This window comes from Acomys russatus, chromosome 12, assembly GCF_903995435.1.
Source record: "Acomys russatus chromosome 12, mAcoRus1.1, whole genome shotgun sequence".
NCBI classification, from domain to species: Eukaryota; Metazoa; Chordata; class Mammalia; order Rodentia; family Muridae; genus Acomys; species Acomys russatus.
In genome coordinates this window covers 38,996,776-39,018,753 of record NC_067148.1, presented here as the reverse complement: position 1 = coordinate 39,018,753, position 21,978 = coordinate 38,996,776, and the positions used below count along the sequence as shown (strand labels likewise).

The following is a 21,978-nucleotide window of genomic DNA, read 5'->3' as shown; positions in this document are numbered from 1 at the left end:
AATCACACAGCTCAGGAAAGCAGCAAGACCTCACACTCAGACTCCATCCCCACATCCACAATGCACTCTCTGCTCACCAGCCACCAGCTGCCAGGGAGACCAGTGTCTGCCTTCTCTCTGCCTAGAGTGACAGTGACAACTAGTTTAAGCCTGGCTTTTGGACCAGTTGTGTCCCAGGCTTGGGCACTGCCTTCAACAAAGCCACACACTTAGTAAACACATGGCCACCAACCTAGCACAAGCCCTGGCCTTCTTCCTGCTTCTGGATTTGGAGAACACACAATGGGTTCTAAAGCATGAAGTGCTTTCTGGGTAAAAGTCCCTCTCTATGATTCTCATAAATTCCTACCACTGGCCAAGGTAGGCCTTAACTGTGGCCCCACACTGTGCCAAGAGCAGGCTAACTCGCTCACAATCATGCCGGGCAGGAATGTACCAGTGTAAAGCTGTAAGTACCTGAGAAGGTGGCTGAGAAGTGCTGAGCTAAGGCATATGGGGTGCGGTCAGGCTCCCAGGAGCCCTAGCTAAGCACAAGGGCCTACTTCCCTGTGGAGAGGCAGGGGCTCCCATCTGTAGGGCAATAACACTTGACTTACAAAATGACTCCAAATAACCTCAAATGCAGCTCTGCCCACCTCAGCCCCAGGCCAACAGTCACAGGAACCAGCAAGTCTTTCCTAAGGAGAATCTGCCAAGTATGAACAGTTTTTCCTTTCTACAATCAAAGTGATCGGCAGTAGGTTTGCCCAGGGAATACGAGAGATATAAACAAGCTGAGAAGGGAAACCTGTGTTGAAAGCTGGATAAAGGTCACAGCTCCTCACAAAGGAGCAGCCCTGACCACCCGCAGGCTACATCTGCTGGGAACAGATGAGAAACTCAGGGCCACCAGGAAGCCACCACTCACACACAACCCTAAAAACCAAACACACACTAGAACTACTGAACAATTCTTCCAATACATTATAAAGCTCCTTTATTACTCAGGTAGCAACTAAACAAAGGCATCTCCTAGGTCTACTTACACACCCCAGACTGCTCTCAAACTCATCATCTCTCTGCTTCAGCCTCCAGGTTCAGCCTGTTTCTCTTATTAAGCGTAATGTTTGCTCCTGTCATCCATCTCTGTACAGATCAGATTCCAGATTCTTTAGGCTTTGTGCTATTTGTTTATGAATTATGCACATGTGTGCATGAGTAAATACTAGGTAAAGGTCTGTGGTATATCCTCTTTTGGGGGGTAGGAGGTTTATTGGTTTTTCAAGACAAGGTTTCTCTGTGTTATCTTGGCTGTCCTGGACTCACTTTGTAGACCAGGCTGGTCTTGAACTCACAGCAATCTGCCTGCCTCAGCCTCCCATGTGCTGGGATTACAGGCATATGCCACCATGCCTGGCTGCATGTGGTATATCCTTGACTGTCACTCTTCTGTTACTTTTGAAGACAGTTCTCTCTCTCGGTCTCTCTCTCTGTCTGTGTCTCTGTGTGCGTGTGCGTGTGCGTGTGCGTGTGCGTGTGTGTGTGTGTGTGTGTGTGTGTGTGTGTCTGTCTCTCTCTCTCTCTCTCTCTCCCTGTGGCTCATGTTTTCTCGGCTAGGCTTTCCCAGCAAGCCTGAGAAATCCTCCTGTCTCCTCCTCCTCTGAGCTGGTGTGAATGGAATGTCCAGACGGTTACATGTGTTCTAGGAGTCAAACTTCAAACTTCAACCTTCGTGTCTGTACAGCAACTAACCACTGAGCCATTGCGTTGCCCTTCCTCAACATCTGAAAGTGGACTTGTACCACTGACTTTCCAGCAGGCTTCCAGACTGGGGCTGCATCCACTGTTGGTCCATCTTATTGAGATTCGGCCTTATGGACTACACAGCTACTGGTTTCCCTGACTCTCCAGCAGACCACCACATCAGACAATTCACTCTCAGATCCCTCTACTAGGACCCAATCTCCATCTGCTGTTCCTCAGGAGAATCCTGACCTTCTCCTAAGACTCCTAAGGAGAGAGAACGCTTTCCCAACATCCACTCTTCAGCCACGGGTGCTATCTATATATCAGCTCTCTATATAAAGTCAGCCTCATTTGAAATCGTTTGGAGCCGGGTGTGGTGGAGCACACCTTTAATCCCAGCACTCGGGAGGCAGAGACAGGCAGATCGCTGTGAGTTGGAGGCCAGTCTGGTCCACAAAGTGAGTCCAGACAGCCAAGGCTACACAGAGAAACCCTGTCTCAAAAAAGAAAGAAAGAAAGAAAGAAAGATCCTTTGGAATTCCAATAAACAAACTGTTTAGTGTCAGCACATTAAACTCTGTGAGTAGAAGTGAAAGTGAAAAGTAGGTTGCCGAGTATGTTTTGTGCCAACCCAACACCATGAAAATACCCTAGTATTACTCCCATCTCACGGATGAGAAAACCTAAAAAGAGAAGACTCTTGTCACAGAGCTAGCAAAGAAGATCTTAAGTGGGACGTTGTGACACATATATGCACTCTAGAGGTTGAAGTGGAGAGTTCATAAGTTCCAAGCTAGCTTGGGCTACATACTTAGACCATCCTTTTAAAACGTCATCAGAAACCTTTTATTTTTAATGTTGATGAAAGAATTTTAAAATCACTACCTCTGTATGTAAGATCTTCAAATCTTATTAAATGGCTAATTTACCGTTACACTAAATTGACTTTTTTTTTTTAAACTTTAAACAAGGAAGATCTCATAAAACTTGTGGATACTATTCACTTTTTCCATAGTCTTTTGTGGGAAAAAGAAAGTCTTAAGCCCAGCTGTGAGAACTCATTCCTCTGTGTGAACAGCAGGTCACTCTGACCTGATTACTTCAGAGAAATCACCACAATGACATTAATACTGAGCCCACCAGGCCTCTACCAATACAGCTGTACAGTGTGGCCTTATAGGCACGGGCTGGCTCAGGGTGGAGTGGAGGTACCAACCAGAAGTGCCAAGCCATACTCTGAGGACATCATGAAGGGTTTTACCACGGGATTCTTTTAGAAGTCTGGTGAAACCTATAGACTCCTTCTAAGAATGTCTCTAAGATAAAAAATAAAATGCCTCAAATCCCAGTACTCCAAAGGCTGAGACAAGAAGATGGTGATTTTAAGGCTAGCCCAGGTTACATAGAGATCCTGTCTCATGAATAATAAATACTGCATACTATTATATTAAGTGAAATAGCCAGACTCTGAAACATACACATACGCGCACACACCGTGAAAGCAGGACTATTTGAGAAAAGAAAAGAAAAATAAATAAAATAAAAAACTACTGAAGGAGGAGGCAGGAAGAAGCAGACAGCATATATGTCAAAGAATATGGTATATGTGAACTCAAATGTCATTATGAAACCCATCACTTTGTACAATGAATATATGCTAAATAAGATTTTTTTAAAAAGAGTTACTTATTATTTGTATAGTATTATGCCTGCAGGTGTGCTTGCACGTCAGAAGAGGGCACCAGATCTCATTATAGATGGTTGTGAACTACCATGTGGTTCCTGGGAATTGAACTCAGGACCTCTGGATGAGCAGCCAGTGCTCTTAACCTCTGAGCCATCTCTCCAGCCCCCTAATTAAAGTTTTTAAAGCAAAACTTTTAAAGAAATTAATGTCATTGAATTGGTGATTTGAATGAAAAATGTCTCCAGTGGGCTCTGGTAATTGAACACCAAATCTGGTGGTGTTGTTTCGGGAGGTCTAGGAGGTAGAATCTTGCCAAAGGAAGCAATCCTTGAGAGTTTAAAGTCCCCTCCCCGCACCTCGCTGCCTCTCTTTGAAGACCTAAGCTCTCAGCTTTCTGTCTCAGCCACCATGCCTGACAAGCCTCGTTGCTATGATTAATCCTTACCCTCTAGAAAGATAAGCTAAAACAAACTGTTGTATAAGCTCCTTTGGTCATGGTATTTTATAAAAGTAAGACAATTTATGATTGTAATGGAAGCTCATTTTAATAAATGTGGTCATATTCACAGAACCCCTTCTGGGTAACATACTTTATTCTCTCCTCTCTCTCCCTAAAGAAGACACAGTGGCAACCAGTGCTTTGGTAGCCATACTGGACCAGGAGAACCACACTCTACAAGGACCTGAAGGAACCACAGACGCTCCACACCAAAAGCAGCAAGCGCCCACATTCATAGCAGCTGAAGAGTGTCAAATGGTGTCCTCTAGTCATGTCTACAGTTTGACCTAAGAACTTGTAAATAAATCTTATTGGGAAAACAGCATTTGTCCATATAATTAAGTTGAGGACAACTGAATGGGTCTTAAATCCAGCAACAAGTACTCTTACAATAATAAAAACATGGAACAGAAGAAGAGAATGTGAAAGCAGAGGGTGGTTCTGGAGTGAGACAGCACACACCTGGAGCTGCTGAGAACTAAGGCAGCAAGGCAGAACCTCTGCTAAGGTCTGGGGGGGGGGGGGGCCAGGGGGGGAGGGGGGGGGGGGGAGGGGAGGCAGGCCTGGTGGGAGCTGCCAACTCCAGACTTCTGGCATCATCAAATATAAGAAGATATATTTCTGTTGTTTTAAGTTGTGGAAAATTTGTTAAGGAATCCACAGAATATTAACACAGCAGCTGAACCTAGTTCTAATGTTTCATTCCTAGGATTTCCTAACACGACTACTAATAAAACAGACTCCCTTTTATACTGACACTTGGGAAGACATTAGGATACATCAAAGGTCTACGCATGATCACATCTTGAGTGATGTCAAGTAGTGCTGTGCTCAGAAACACATCTGTAACGAGCACCACCACAGCAGAAGGAAGCTGTCTCTACTCAGCCTTCAGGGTAGATGTAGAAAGAAGGACCAGGGTCAACAGAAGCCACCACTCTTCTAAGCAAAAGGCTGAAAGTGGGAGCCACTCTGCAGGGGAAGCCACACATGTCCCTTCCTTGATGTGAGACACTTCTCTAACACACAGCCTCAGCTCCTAGTACTAGGAATAGTAATTGACCAACTGTAGTGAAAAACTCACCTCCTCATAGAAGTCTATGGCAGGGAGACATTTATCACAAACTAGTAAATAAAGCAGAATACAAATTACCTGTATGACCGGGCGTGGTGGCACACATCTTTAATCCCAGCACTTGGGAGGCAGAGACAGGTGGATCACTGTGAGTTCGGGACCAGCCTGGTCTACAAAGCAAGTCTACGACAGCCAAGGCTACACAGAGAAACCCTGTCTCGAGAAAACAAAATAACAACGACAACAACAATAATAATAATAATAATAAAAATTACCTCTATGTGTAACATATAATATAGCAAAGATCATAAAGCAAAACAATGTTTCCCTTTGAAACAGTAAGAGAGAAAAAAAGCTGCTGAGCTACAACAGTGACACGTCTCCCTTTATTTTAAACTTGTTTTAAAAATCATTGCTGTGGGAGGCTGGAGAGATGGCTCAATGCTTAAGAGTACTGACTGCTCATCAAAAGGTCCTGAGTTCAATTCCCAGCAACCATATGGTAGCTCAAAACCATCTCTAACGGAGTCTGATACCCTCTTCTATCTGATGTGCTCTTCTGTCACACAGTATGAGTGCTTATACTCATAAATAAAATAAATCTAAAACAAAATCATTACTCTGATCTAAATGCTTTAAGAAAAGTGAATGACAGGCTTGCCCACAGAGAGGTACAACTGTGGTTCCCAGAATGAACAAATGCTCCCAAGCTCCTTTTGCCTCACTGACTCTTGCCACATCTCTCCTCCTGAAAAAGGGACCCACTCCCACATCCACCATGCAAGTGCATGCACACATTTACATACATACACACACACACACACACACACACACACACACTGCCTGGCTCTATTTGGGCTTTCTCCTATCCTGCTTACTACAAACTCTAAGGGTAGTTTCTTCATATCTGAAAAGTTATGAGACCTCTTCCAGAACAGAGGAAGCATTGGTTTTGTTTTGTTTTGTTTTTCTGAGGCAGGGTTTCTCTTGTAGTCCTGGCCGTCCAGGACTTGTAGACCAGGCTGGCCTCGAACTCACAGAGATCTGCCTGCCTGTGCCTCCAAGTGCTGGGATTAAAGGCATGCATTACCACGCCCGGCTCAGAGAAAACATTTAGCCACCCAATATTCCCTTCAGTTTTCCAACACAGTGTTTGCTATAATATAAAACTGTTGGGGGGGGGGGGAAGTAAAATCAAATTTCTCTAAAATTTACACAGTTTCCAATTTGTTTCACTTTGGAAATCTGGTAACCAGTGTGAGCATTCCTTACTGTCAAGTGAGTCCCACAGTCTCCAGGAATAGACAAGCTTTTGAATTTGCTTCTGCACACATACACACAGAAAACCAAGGCTGGCCCTGCCTGCCTCAAAGCTGCCTACGCAAACATTAGGACCCTAAACCCACAAAAGGATTCAAGAAAGAGGCAGCCCCGCATTCCCATGCCCATGTTGGATGAAAGAGCAGCAAGACCTATGTGTAGCTGCACTGAAAGGCAGTCAGCCCAGAGGTGAGGAGTTAAGGCCCTAAACCTCTCCTGGCCTCAAACTTGACAGTTTCACAAAGGACACCAATTACCAAAGTGATGATTCAACCTCACATGAATGGAATAAAGTACCTTCAATCAAGGTCCTAAACCTAAAGCCCGTCCCCTCCACCCCACCCCAAATCCTAGGCAGCCTTGAAATAGCATCCATTTGTAAGTCAGCTTTGGAGTCCCTAGAGACAGTGTGGGAACACAGAATGCTCCAGCACAACCAGGCTTGGCACCACTACTCTGAAGGAGCAGAGGGCAGCTTCCTAAGCACAGCATGGGCAGGAGGCATCCACGTGGATAGCTTCACATGACCTCCAAGAAAAGGATGATCTCCAGATGGTACAGAGAGGCCCTCTCTTCCAAACAATTTCTAAAAGCAGTGGCTGGAGCAAGACCAGGTAAGGGCACATCAGGGTGAGCAAAGATGGGGGACAGAAGGCCAGACCCTCCATCTGCATCAAGGAAAAAGCAAGGAGCCACTCAAAGATTTATAGCACTTCTTAAAGTGGGCAGAGAATGACTCTTTGTAATGATTTTCTATTTCAGAAACATTCCAGCAAAACTTTTCCTTTTAAGGTTCAACTGATTGCTGCCATGACTTAAAGGGTCAAATGATACGGCTTTATGGCCCTGGATCTGGTAAACTTGAGAACAATCTATAGCAACTGTGTTCAGTTACATGTTACTCAGCAACATAAAAACTATGACATTTCAGAAATGTCAGAGTAGATACCAAAGTAGAAGAAGCTCCAGTTAGGAGCCAAAATAAATTACCTTACTGTTCTTGCCACTGCTGGCTACTCAGTGAGTGCCTATCCTGACACTAACAGCAAGCACTTTACCAGGCCTTCACTGCACTCACTAACTCGAGCTCCTGGCAACCCCAAAGGCCTCATTCCTGGAAAAGGAACCTGCAGCTCAGAGTCACATGATTCATTCAAGGTTTCTAGCTAGTAAGGATGAGACAGGACTCCATCCAGTTTTTAGTCTAAACTTTAAACACTACATTTTATTGTTTCAAACTGACAAAAATCTCTGTGTTTTCTTACAAGGAGGTTCTGTATTTTCAAAGATTGAGAAAACAGACGAGAACTGGGTGTGGGTAGAGGCACAAGTCTGTAATGCCAGCAATTAGAAGGCAGAGGGGCAAGAAGATTGGGACTTCAAGGTCATCCTCACCTATAGAGCGTGCTTGAGGCCAGCCTGAGACACATGAGGCTGCCTCAGAAAGGGAAGAAGAGAGGCGGGTTTAACCATGGCTCAATGGTTAAGAGCATTTGCTCCTCTAGGAGAGGACCCAAGTTCTGTTCCCAGCAACCATAATCATCTATAATTCCAATTCAAGGGGAAGCAGTGCCCTCTTTTGGCCACTCTGGGTACCAGGCACTAACATGGTAAACATATAAACATTTATATACATAAATAAATGAATAATCTTTTGTTTGAAAGAAAGAAAAAGAAGAGGAGGGAGTGCCGGGCAGTGGTGATGCACGTCTTTAATCCCAGCACTGGGGAGGCAGAGGCAGGTGGATCTCTGTGAGTTCTAAGTTAGCCTGGCCTACAAAGTGAGTTCTAGGGCAGCCAAAGCTATACAGAAAAAACATGTCTCAAAAAACAAAACAAAACAAAGAGGTAAAGAGGGGGAGAAGAAGAAAAAGGAGGAGAGAAATGTGGTACTTAGATACTGAGCAGGCAAAGGCAGATCTCAGGTTCCTCTAGAGATCCACTGTGGTTTTATTTCCCCGATTCTCCACAAAGATACAAGTTTAATTTAAAAACAAAAACAAACAACTACCCTCTCCTTGTCTGCTGACATTTAGGCATCAAATATATGTCCCAGGAAAGCCCTCAAAAATCACCTGCTGAACCAATGACCAAAGAGCAAGACAAAGCCTGTGACTAGGTCAGGGAGAAAGAAAAAAGTCACAAGAGGGCTTAAGCAACAATATTCCTACATTACAAGAGACTGAAAAACAAGAATAACATTAACACTGCCATTCAAATTCCTCATATTTATGATGAGTAATATTAAATGACAGTTGCTTATAAATAGCATGGAAAGACAAGATATGGGGAAAATTAACACAGTGACAAACACTGACTCCTAAATAGGAGCCAGAGAAGCCAAGAAGTTCATCAGAGCTGGTATATGTTCCCAGGCTGGTTATACATGGGAACTCATGAAGTGGCTTGTTCATGAAGACACCATTGAATCTAAAGTGAAAGCCAGCAAGCAGACAAAGTAAAACCATCCTCTGGTGATTTGAAGGAGAATGGTCCCCATAGACTCATGTGTCTGGATGCCTGGTCACCAGGGAGTAGAACTCTTTGAAAGGATTACTAGGATTAGGAGATGTAGCTTTGATGGAGGAAGGGTGTCACTGGGTGTGGGCTTTGAGGTTTCAAAAGCCCAAGCACATGTTCTCTCTCTTTCTTCCCTCTCCCTCCCCGAGCCCTTCTCTCTTTCTCATCTTATGGGTCAGGATAGATCTCTCAGCTACTGCTCCAGCCCCATATGTGCCACCATGCTCCCTGCCATGATGACAATGGACTAAATCTCTGAAACTGTAAGCCAACCCCAATTAAATGCTTTCTTCCCCAAGAGTTTGCCTTGGTCATGGTGTCTCTTCACAGCAATAGAAGAGAGATTAAGGCAATCCTTTGAAAATGATGTCTAATTGAGTGGCAGAAAGAAATAGTGAGGAATCAGAGAAATATTTGACAGGATAGGATAAGCCCAACTCTTATCAAGAGAAGAGAGAGGAAAGGGAAGCTACTTAAGGGCAATGCAGGGAGAGAGGAAGGCAGTTTTACTGGGACAGTAATAGAGAGAAGTAAACAAAATTAATGGAGAAAAAGTATAAACACTCTAGGGAAAATGGAAATAAAGGGGGCTATGAGGGAAGCTCAGCTGGTTAGATAACCACAAAGTAGAGCCTGCAGCAAGTATGCCAATACAAAATACAAAGGGTCAAACACCAGTATCAACAACTCATCCACATGAGCTGGGCTCTAGTGGTGTGTACCTGTAATCCCAGCACTCGGGAGGCAGAGGATCTCTGTGAGTTCGAGGCCAACAATGGTCTACAAAGTGAGTCCAGGGCAGCCAGTGCTATACAGAGAAATGATGTCTTGAAAAGAAATCAAAAACCAAAACAAAACTCATCCATAGGCCTAAAATGATCCGAAACCAACACCTACCCAAAATCTTCAGTCCCTTACCATGAGGATGGTGCCCCCTTCACTGAGTTACAAAGAATAATCTGAGAAATTAGGGCGCAAACACTTTCTGTGTATATGAGCTAGCTTAGTAATGGAAATGCATACTTTAAAATGCCATCACTCCCACAATTTCTGATACTGCTAAAGTCAACCTGTGAGGCCATAGTTATAAAGTCTTACAAAAAAGGGCTATATAAACAATAGATCAACTATAAGGGAAGAGTGACAAAAAGTTTTCAAGAGAAAAAAATATCACCAGCTGATTTCAAGAAGGACACAGAAAAAGACTGCACAAAGATGACACCAGAGTGAATGCTTGGCCGCCTCTGAGGTCTTAGAACTGGGGGGCGGGGGGAGACAACATAATTGTTACAAATATGAAAGGGTTCAACAAAATTAAAGAAAAAACAAAAAGTATCCCAAAATACTAATCTTCTATGTTGTGAGATAGGTGAGTTGTGGTTGTTTTTCAATTGTCGTAACATAACTTTTTCTGGTTTTCCCAAATTATCACAAAAATAAGCTAGATGTGGTGGCATAACCTTTTATACACCTGTAATCCTAGCACTTAGGAAGCAGAGACAGGCAGATCTCTCTGGGTTCAAAGCCAGCCTGTTCTACACAGCTAGTTCCAGGGCAAGCCGGGACTACATAGAGACCCTGCCTCAAAATCAATCAAACAAACAAATAAATAGGCATCTGTACAGAAATGTTACTGCACAGGCAGCACCACTTTAAAAACATTTCATCTGAGCCCGGCTTGGTGGCGCACGCCTTTAATCCCAGCACTCGGGAGGCAGAGGCAGGCAGATCTCTGTGAGTTCCAGTCCCACCTGGTCTGGTCTACAAAGCGTGTCCAGGACAGCCAAGGCTAACACAGAGAAACCCTGTCTGGAAAAACAAAAAAATAAATAAAATTTCATCTGGACCTCCTTGCTTTGTGCTTACATTACCAAGTTCGGTTTGTTCTCCAGCCACAGCCACAATACTGCCTTTGGCATGAAATTCAACATTTGCCAGGAATCACTCCAGTCAGGAAGGGGATGAGACAGTCTAAAGCACTTCATGCCATGTTCAGTAAAAGCTTAGAATCTTACCGTGAAACTGTTGTTGACATTTTTGGTGCTGGATTCTGCCACGCTGGCATCAGTCAGGTCTACCTCATCAAATATGATCGACTGGAGAGAGATGCAAACAGAGAGTCTCAGGACATTCCAAGCACTGGTGGTTCTACCCACCACTCTCCCTACCCATCCCTGCAAGCCCAGGTTCCTTGAAACCTCAACCATCTGCTCAAGACACCATCTGCCTGCCTGCCTCTCCCAAAGTATGGCTCACAGGCAGCTTGTGGCTTTCAATCCACAGAGTTCATTAGTGGGTATATTACAACAACGATGCTGACATTTCTTTCTACATGTGTTCTTTGTAGCAAACGATACCAATACTAGTGTTTCCCTTTTAAATCTGAGAAAGCCAATCAGGGTCCACAGTCAGAGGATGTGGTTTGGGTTTCTCCAGCAAGCACACTTGGAGAAAAGATCCAACTAAAACAAATGTTGTAGGAGAAAGAGTCAGGCTCTAATAGGATGAACGCAGCCATAAGGAAATCCAAGGAATAGAGTACCAGGAATTTAGTCCTAGAGGGTCCCAGCCAGATCTAGAAGCGCCTTGTATTTCTCCCTCTCTCCACCAAGGCCCAAGCCACACCTCGTGTTTACTTAACTGTTGCCTCTGTTCTAAAATGTCCCTATCTGGGGGCCCTGGAGGAAAGACAAGCAAGGAAGAAAACCCTCCCTACTCCCACCAACAGGACTGAAATAGCCACGGCTGTGGTCAGAACCCTTTCTAAACATGTTGCCTTGCTCCAGCTCTAATTTCAGCACACTAACACTCTAGGGATGCTTATGATTCCAGATTATTCTTAATGCCCAAGTATCAGAACTGTAACCAACACTGAGACAAAAGCACAGGTGTCAGGACTACCCGCCTGCACGCTGGGTTTGAAGTCTGGCAGCACGTTCACTGGACCAGAGCAACAGCATCCCAGCCGCTCCTCTGAGAACCTGCCTGAGGAGTCCAGCTTTGAGTCTTAACACAGCTGGGACCGCACCACTCCAGCGCCAGCTGCCAGGAAGCTTAGAGTTAAAGACCTGCATAGTTCTGTTCACACACTAAGATGCCCTCTTACACATCATACCTGTGTTAGAGACCCAAGGTGTTTCCTAGCAATGCTCAGAGTAGTTCTTAACCCATAATAAAAGATCTGTGAGCCTGTGGCTCCCATCTTTCTGAAAGGAAACTAACTGCAATATAGTTAGCTCTGTGGCCATTTTCCCATTTTTTGAGAAGGGAAAAATGAACAAAAATAACTTTTACAATAAATAAAGCATGCTTAGTGACAAATAAAGCCTGACAGCTAGTATTACCAGCCAGATGAGACGGGGCTGTAGTTCAGTGGTAGACTATAACTAGCACATCCAAGGTTCTGGGTTCAATTCCAGCATGACAACAACAAAACCCTAGTTAGACTAACTGTGTACAGGTATTTGTCTTCTTCATGAGTACTCAGTTCCTACGTGGTGACTCTTGAAGAAGTCTTCTCACAGTGCCTCACCTTTGCAGTTTTAGCATAGTACAGTGTTCGCCCTCGAAGCTTAAAGTACCTCCTCTTGGATCTCTGGAACGAGTTGTTCTGTTTGGTCAGCATGCCCTCTTTGAGGATGGTCTGAAAGCACAGAAGCACATCATGAGCTTGTATTTCTGAGCTGCTCGTCACCCTGAAACACCCTGTCAAGGCTGATGAGCAAACTGTGCCTCTAAGGGGCCAGGTAGCCTCCCAGAAGAACCTTGACCTCTACACAGGGTAAGTACTGTCCTGCAAGGGGGAGGTAAGGGGCACACTGTTTCTCTAAAGGACCACATCGTACCTGTGTTAGAGGCACAAGGTGTTCCCTAGCTATGCCCAACAGATTAGCAAAGGGGAAACTGAGGTTCAAGGGACCCCAGGAAGCAGCAGCTGGGGACAACTGGGACACAGGACCAGAGCATGCTCCAGCTTCAACATTTGACATTTTTCAGCTATTCTTAGCCCTGCCTTTGTGTTCTCTGGCCTCTTGCCATTTCTCAGGATCCTGTTGCCAAAACTGTTCACATCCATCACTCTGGGTTTCAGTGTGGCTCCAGGCCTGTGTTCTGCTCAGGCCTCTGGTGCACAGTTCTGAGATCAGTACAGGCATCTGACACTCATCCCCCACCCTTTGAGTCTGACAAGCCCATTACACCATAGGAAATATTCCCTTCTCCCTAGAGAAGGTCTCCTGATCAGTTAACAAGTTAATGCTAGCCTCTTTCATGTACCCCATGTACTTAGCTCCTAGGGGACACTGGTCCCTACATACCACTTGGAAATCAATTGCTCAAAGAATGACCAGAACCCTGAACAACTAAGAGTCACTAACACAGCTGGGGGAGGGGGGATGGCGCACCCCTTTAATTCCAGCACTTGGGAGGCAGAGGCAGGCAGATCTCTGTGAGTTCGAGACCAGCCTGGTCTACAAAGTGAGTCTAGGACAGCCAAGGCTACACAGAGAAACCCTGTCTCAAAAAAAAAAAAAAAAAAAAGTCACTAACACAGTCAACACTAATAAAGAGGCTAGGTATAACTCAGTATAGAATTTTTGTCTAGCACATTCAAATCCTTAGGTCCCATCCCCAGCATTGCAAAGAAAAAAATAACAACAATAAATAATATCCAGGAGAACACATACCCAACTCCACACTCAGCAATTTCCTTATACTACAACCAACAGCTCGGCAACCCATGCAGCTTTGCCCTTTAAGCAACTTTTAAAATAGTACATGTACAAAACACCTGGACATTTGAAAAAGTGTGTGTGTGTGTGTGTGTGTGTGTGTGTGTGTGTGTGTGTGTGTGTGTGTGTGTGTGTAGAGCCCTGATTGTCCTGGAACTTACTCTGTAGACCAGGCTGGCCTCAAACTCAAAGAGATCCACCTGCCTTTGCCTCCCAAGTGCTGGAATTAAAGGGGTGCGCCATCCCCCCCCCCCCCCCCCCCCCCGCCAGCTGTGTTAGTGACTCTTAGTTGTTCAGGGTTCTGGTCATTCTTTGAGCAATTGATTTCCTCTCCTCCTTCTGACATGAGGCATCTTCCTGAGGCACCTTCTGTGATGGGTGGGATGCATGTGGCCACATCTACCCACAGGCTCACTGGTCTGGTACCAACCTGGAACTTCATCAGCTGCCGTCATGAGCCAAACCAGGGGGAAAACTTGCTGATGAACACAGTTATTCATGCTCTAGTGTCTCCCTTCACCTCTTATTTCTGAAGGGGTCTCTTACCCTATCTCCCAGGCAGTTAAAGGTACCAAGAGAAACATCACATGATGCCACTATCCAAGCAAGAAACATCAGCTACAGTCATTAGCATGCAGGCTCTGTACTAGGACAGAACAAGGACCTAAGGTCAGGACACAAGCCAATCTGCAGTATGGAAGAGCTGTAACCAACGTTGAGTCTGAGAGCCCTTCCCAGGTCCACGTTCACATGGATGGCACTCTTGTTAGACACATCTGTACATGACACCACCCATCCGCGGATGCCTGGAGCACACAGAGAGAACCTCTCCTGTGGACCTTAAAGGGCTCATCTGTAGACATACCTCTGCAGCTCAGTTGTTTCCTTACCTTTGAAGGGGAAGAAATGGCTTCCATTTCTTTCCTAAGTGCAAATTTTAAAATAAAAATAAAGCAGCAAAACCAATATGCCAAACTCAAAAAAGTTACAAATTATCTTTAAAGGAGAGATACAAGAGTATTTTTTTGCATCCACTGTTAGTATCTCATACATAAGAGAAAAAGCAAAATGAAAACACAATCCACGCCACCATCCATATACACAAACACTCAAATATCGTTCAGAAAGTAGACCAGAGCCTGCAAGCTTGAGCTGCCCAAAGAGACCTGCTGTTCTATTTATAGGACAAGCATGCTCAGAAAAAGACCATGGTGGGTTATAGCGGAAAAGGATAGAAAAAGATAAAAACCAGTATTTCTTTGAAGCTTTCTCAGAAACTACATTTCGTCTTCTGATTTGTGCTCCAGAGTACTAAAGATATGCGACAGGGTATTTTTAAACACTCAGTCCAAAACAGTTAATTTTTAAAAGTGATCAAGAGAACTGTACCCTGAAACCACGTGCTGGGTTTTGCATTGGAAGCCTGCAAAAGGAAACACTGCTGGTCTGGCAGACCCTCCCCCCCAGAGAGCCAGTGATAGTCAGGGACAGGCACAGTGAGGGTCCCAGCACACATGAGGAAGTGTTGTCTTTCCTTCTCTTCTTCAACCACACACACAGAGCAGGCAATAGCTCAGACAGCTGCTTGGGCCACAGAGCAAAGAGGTATACAACAGGGTGTGAGGGCATAGGGCATAAAGTGTGAGCAATGTTCCTCTGAGAGTCAGAGTACATGGGCCTGAGATACCCACAGCTGTTCCTTAGAGTACAGACAGAACCCCACATCAGGGGGTAGAGACTCAGAAGCCCACTTTAAAAATATGAGATGGAGCCAGGCAGATACCTTTAATTCCAGCACTAGGGAGGCAGAGGCAGGAGGATCTCTGTGAGTTCAAGGCCAGCCTGGTCCACAGAGCAAGTTCCAGGACAGGCTGTTACTCAGAGAAACCTTGCCTTGAAAAAACCTTGCCTTGAAAAAAAAAGACAGAAAAATAAAAAAATAAAAATATGAGACAGGGCTAGAGAGATGGCTCAGAAGTTAAGAGCAGGTGCTGTTCTTGAAAAGGACCAGAGTTTAGCTCCCAGTATCAGATCCAGCAGCTCACAACTGCTTGGGATATCTGATGTTTCTGGCCGCCGTAGGTCACATGCACGCGCACGGGCACACGCGTGCGCGCGCGCACACACACACACACACTCACATGTACACATATACACATACATACATAATTAATTTTAAAAAAAATATATATGAATCAGGCAGGAAAAGAAAGGAAGAGAAGAGGGTATCTGGAGAGAATGGCCTGTCAGTAAAATGTTTGCACCACAACAAGGACCCAAGTTCAAACCATAGAGCCCATGTAAAAATCTAGAGTGATGGTTCACATTTGTATTCGAAACACTGGGGAAGGTAGAGACTAGCAGATTCCCCAGGGCTCACTGGTTAGCCTCATCTGTGAACTTCAGCTCCTAGTGAGAGACCCTCTATCAAAAACAAAGTGGGATGGATGCCTAAGGCACAACATTCAAGGCTGCCCTCTAGCTTCCACAAACACACCCATACACACCCATACACACACACACACACACACACACACACACACACACGGACATCCACACACACACGGACATCCACAACGTAACAACTTCAACTTAGACCAGGTGAATACAGGTAAACTCCTTCCTCTGTTCCATATCACAGGTGCTTCAGAGCTATGTGCTGGACTCATGGTCTATTTACTGTACACTAAGGAAATGCACACATTGTAGGGACATACAATGCTCTACACTGAATGTCTGATGGCAAGAGACTGTAGATTAAGGCACACCTGGGCAGCCACCATCCTGGAGAATTCTCGACTCCACAGACCCAGCACTGTCAATCTTAGAAAAGCAACATGACATAGATTTTTTTTTCCCCTGAAGACTTACAAAATACCAATTCGAGAAGTGTTAGCAGCTTTACTTTCTTACCCAAGAGAACCTAATTTCACATTTGCCAATGTCCTGGTTTCTCTCCAAGAGCACCAATATTAAAAGTGACCATATTCTCAAGCCCCTATTCCACAAAAGTCTGCACTAAGAGGAGGGGGAGGCGGTGCCTTCTCCCTATCCTCACTAATGTGAGGAAGAACTGAACTAGAAAAGAGCCAGAAGAGGTAACACCCTAATCCCCAAGAGCTGCTCAGGGGTCTCCTTCATCTAGAGTTCAGAGCAAATACCCACCAACACAACCAAGCAGCTTCTCTCCTGGCACTGCTAACAAGATCAGTGGTGCAGTGATGTCGCCAGGGCCTTCACCACAATGCTCACCACCACTTCCTGGGTCCTGGTCAAAGACACAGAGCTGGTGTAGCAAGATGGCTCTGCTATCTCTGCATAAGAGAAAACAAGTAGCTTCACAACTCCCCCTCCTCTTTGTTTCTGGCTTGAATATAGACACACTGGCCAGTATTGCTGCAGCCATGCTGAGGCTCTATCATAAATGAGCAGCCTAGTGCATTTCTGTCTAATAAAGGTCACTGTCCACTCTACCTAGTACTGAACGTTGTTGTCAATAGGGTCCAAGCTGCGACACAGGAAACAGACTTCATCTCAAGCCACTCTTCATTGACCTATGCCTTGTCACTCACTCTAACCCCTGTGTTTCCTGTGTCTAGACTCAGTAGAAACAAAGCTAAAAGGAGTATCAGAGCCCGTGAGATAGCTCAGTAGATAAAGGCACTTGCAGACAAGCCTGACAACCTGAGTTCAATCTCTAGAACTAACACAGCAGAAGAGAACTGACTGCCACAGGTTATCTTCTGACCACCACATGTGTGCTGTGGCACATGCTCTACCCTCTACAACACACACACACACACACACACACACACATAAACATAATAATTTTTTTAAATAAAAGAAGTACTCTCACTACTATGTGCCTACCAAGTATCGCTATTTCTGTCCCTCTTCCAGAGTAATCCCCACACTTAGGGCTTAAATTTTGATCCATCTCAAAAATCAATCTCTTCTCTTCCCCCGCCTCCCTCCCTGCCTCCCTCTCCATCCACCCCCCTTCACTCTTCTGTCTTGTTTTTTGAGTTATGATTTCATATAACTCAGACTGGTCTCAAATCACTACACAACTGAAGCTGTGGTCTTCAACTCCCCATCCTGCTACCTCTACCTCTCAAATACTAGGTAGGATTCCAGGATGCACCCATGCCCAGCTTAAATTACTGTCTCTCAATTTCTCTCAAAGTGTGACCCAAAGGCTGGGAATATAGTTCAGTGATACAGCAACTGCTTAACAGGGGAGAGGCCCCAGGGTTCCATCTCCAATATTATGTACATGAAAAACAAAATCAAAGTGTACTCCAAAGCACCTTAATTGGCCCCCAAGGCACCAGGTTAGGATGAAGTTCACTGCCCTCTCCAAACCTGCCTGGAAAAAGCAGCTCTGATGAGGACCCACTTACAAGAGTTTAAGAATCAGACTTCTAGGGGGTGGCGGGGGGGGGGGGGCATTTACATTTGTTTATACTTCAAGTTAAGCACCATGTTCAATTAAAAGGAAGCAAACTTAAAAATAAATAAATAAATAAAGGAATCAGACTTCTGCCAGGCTTGATGGCACACACCTTTAATCCCAGCACTTGGGAGGCAGAGGCAGGCAGATCTGAGTTCAAGGCCAGCCTAGTCTATAGAGTGAGTTCTGGGATAGCCTGGGCTACACAGAGAAACCTAGTCTAGAGAATAAAAATTAAAGAAAGAAAAAAGAAAAGGAAAAGAATCAGACTTCTTGCAGGCTCTACCCATCTCTCCTGCTGCCATATTCTCTCACCCAGAGCCTCTCAACTCCAGGCACCAATAGAACTACTAGCAGGCAGGTTCTGAGAAGCACTAGCCTCAGGCTTCATCCCTCCCATCCAACGTTCCTGAGAAATTGAATTAAGTTGTCAGGGACCTAAGGAGGCAGTGTTTAAAGATCCCCAAAAGGCCCCAGTAATCTTCATATCTGAGAACCCATACCAGTCACAGGCCTACCCAGGAGTCAAAGGGAGGTCGAGTGTGGGCTGCAGCTTTCCCCATACTTCTTTCCTCCCTAGTCCAGGGCCCTTCACAACTACAACTCCTCCCACCCTATTCTTTTAAAGAGACCCTCCCCTGCCTATGAATCTTCAGCTCCTCTTTCCACCAGATGAAAAGACTATTATTACACTTCAGACTAGAGGTAAATGCCACTATCTCTGAGGGAAACCTTTCCATAACTTTCATCATTGACAGAATAGTCACTATCTGTTCTACACATATATAGGCCTCCAACCTAAGGCTGCCTCCCTCACCATACCAACTCTTGATAACCCTAACACCTTGGGATTGTTTCGCCAAACCATAAAAAGCTAACTAATATTTCCTATCTTTAAAGAGCTTCTAAACACCAAGATCAACAAGACTAGGAAAGCCAGGCATGGTGGTACACCCTACAATTTCAGCATTAGGCAGGTTGAAGCAGGAGGATCATATTCAAGACCATCTTGGGCTACATAATGACACTCTGTCTCACAAATAGACAACAAACAAACAAAATAGCCAATATAAAGACAGGCAAAATATGAACAAACATTTCACAGAAAGAGAAATATAGATGGCCTTTAAACACAAGAGAAAAACAAAGCTTAACAAAAACCATCTTCACCAGCAGAATGACTAATAATAAATGATGAGAAGGAGGAGGAGGAGAAATAGAAGAAGAAGAGGAGGAAGAGGAAGAAGGAGAAGGAAAAGAAGATGATGATGATGATATTGTGTTCCAGGCTGTGTGAACAGGACTACACATAGCAACACCCAGCAAAGTTGTACTCACTTCCCTTCCATGCAGGAAGTCTACCCCAGTAGCCCAGGCACAAACACACACTAAAAAAGGGTGGTACTCTGCAACTGCTGCCACGGGCTAAAGCCAGAAATGGAAAATGCCTGAAAAGTCTGGTCAGTAAGGCAAAGGGCTGGATCAACTGTGCTAAGACTGAGAACTGGGCCATACAACTGCACCAGAGTAAACAAGCTCTCTAACAAGCTATAATAAGGTCCTCAAGATAGTGAAGACAAAGAAAGGTTCACAGCTCCCTGTTCAGAAGGAAGGCATGAGGGGCATTGGGGGTAAACAGAGACAAGCAGTTTTAAATTCTCAAGAAGAAACACAAATATAAAATAATACAGTTGAGAGCCAGGCATGGTGGCATAGCCTGTAATCTCAGCCCTCTGGGAAGCAGAGACAGCAGATCTCTGTGAGTTCAAGGCCAACCTGGTCTACAAAGCGAGTACAGGACAGCCAAGGCTACACAGAGAAACCCTATCTCAAAAAAACAAACAAACAAACAAAAAGACAATCAAGACTATACAAAGAACCCTGTCTCAAAGGAAAAAAAAAAGCAAAAAGCAACAACAACAATAATAATACAGTTGATTAACTGGTAACATGGAGAGGGGGATGAAAAGGTAGAAACTGGAACAATGCCAGGTCTCTGAGTAAAAAGGATTCTCAGAGGGTCTCTCCAACAGCAACACTGGAGGAAACCGGCTTTGATTTCTCACTCAACTTGCTAAGTCCACATGTGTTCACAGACCATCTCTTTAGTCTACACAGAGGCCTTCTCAAGGCAGCCTTAGAAAACAAAAAGAGTGAACAACATACTACCTGAGAAATTGCTACAAGAAACCAGAAAGCCCTCAAGTCACTCTTGCCACCCTGTGAAGCTGCTAAGGAAGAAACAGAGGTGCAAGAGGAGCACCTGCATCTCTAGAGACACTGTGGGGAGGGATGGGAGTATGGTTTGGGTGGAGCTGCTTTCATCGTTTTGTCTTTCACAGGTACAGGGATAAAAACACACACACACACACACACACACACACACACACACACACACACACACACTTCCTACTACTCTTCCTGGGGGATAATGTATAAAAACTGAGACACAGCCCAGCTGCCCCACACATCAAGTGACAAACCTGGACCAAAAGCAGTTGGAAGGAGATTCTAAGGCACCTGGTACTGTGGGTCAACCATAGTGAAAAGGATTCACTTGGAGTCCACAGAATGAAATTTGTCCTCTATGAAGCTGTAGAATGAAGTTGCTGAGTTTCAGCAAAGCACTACTAGGTACACCATGATAGAAACGGCCGGTCTTCCAACCTTTAAGAAAGCTACACTGGCCCGGCAGTGGTGGTGCACACCTTTAATCCCAGCACTCAGGAGGCAGAGGTAGGTATTCTCTTGTGAGTTGATGTCCAGCCTGGTCTACAGAGTGAGTTCCAGGACAGCCAGGGTTACACAGAGAAGCCTTGTCTTGAAAGTCCCCACCAAAAGAATAAATTGCTTTTCAGGGTGCCATGGAGTACCACTGTAATGTTCAAACAGTGAAATCTAGGGCCCTGCTCTCACTCATTTGCAGGCCACAGCTGGGTATAAAGCACCAAGCTAAACAGCCTACCTCTCAGCACCTTTCTGCACCAGGAAGTTGCTTCTAATTTAGTGGCCACACTCAGGTCCAGCCACTGCTCATATTCTCAGATAACATCCTTCAGCTTTCTTTCAAGTGTGTACATAGCACAGGGAAGTGGAATTATGCAATACAACAATTACTAAAAACCTGCTTCCCAAACAACAACACTTGATTAAGTCCCCTTCCTATTTTATGTCTCCATATCCTATCTGAGTTCATTCACTTACTGATGGACACTGTCATAATTAGGAATGTATCTTGGAGAAACTGACAGCATTCATACATCAAATGGTTTGACTGTCCAACTAAAATAAATCCTATTGGAGCCACCATGTGGTTGCTGAGAATTGAACTCATGACCTTTGGAAGAGCAGTCAATGCTCTTAACCTCTGAGCAATCTCTCCAGCCCCTATTTCTTTTTTCTTAAAGGTGTATTTATTATTATGTGTCAGTGCTCTGCCTGCATGTACACCTGCAAGCCAGAAGAGGGCATCAGATCACATTAAAGATGGTTGTGAGCCACCATATGGTTTTGCTGGGAATTGAACTCAGGAAGGACCTTTGGAAAATAGGCAGCATTCCTAACCACTGAGCCATCTCTCCAGCCCCAACAGAGCCTATTTCTATCAAGACCTTCAACTCTCTGCTTAGGTAAGTTTAATTTTCAGCACAGAATTAAAAAGTTTAAACAAAGAGCAGCACAGCAAAGCTGTTCCATACAATGTGCAGATTATTACACTATTAGAGAATTTTAAAACTGTGTTTCTATAAGTCATGCCTTTTTGTAGACAGTGCAGAGGGTCCTCCATCTTATATTCTTGCTGAGAGGTCATTTTATTATTTATTTATTTTGGTGTGTTTCCCCGCCCCTGCCCCAGACAGGGTTTCTCTGTGGAGTCCTGGCTGTCCTAGACTCCCGTTGGAGACCAGGCTGGCCTCAAACTCACAGAGATCCGCCTGCTTCAGTGTCCCAGTGGTGGGATTAAAGGGG

The 21,978-nt window shown here is 44.7% G+C and overlaps 1 protein-coding gene across 4 annotated transcripts in view; it reads right to left on the bottom strand.

The window, feature by feature from the left end:
* Dgkd (diacylglycerol kinase delta) overlaps positions 1–21,978 on the bottom strand; it is an 87,547-nt gene that overhangs the window by 47,497 nt on the left and 18,072 nt on the right. For 3 of the 4 annotated variants that reach the window (XM_051154275.1, XM_051154277.1, XM_051154276.1), the window contains exons 2-3: positions 12,359–12,469; positions 10,842–10,922 (exon numbers count right to left, since the gene is read on the bottom strand). In XM_051154275.1, the coding sequence (XP_051010232.1) occupies positions 10,842–10,922; positions 12,359–12,469 (192 nt within the window). Of the gene's footprint in view, positions 1–10,841; positions 10,923–12,170; positions 12,238–12,358; positions 12,470–21,978 lie in introns of those variants that run through there. The other variant, XM_051154278.1, reaches the window with a different exon arrangement.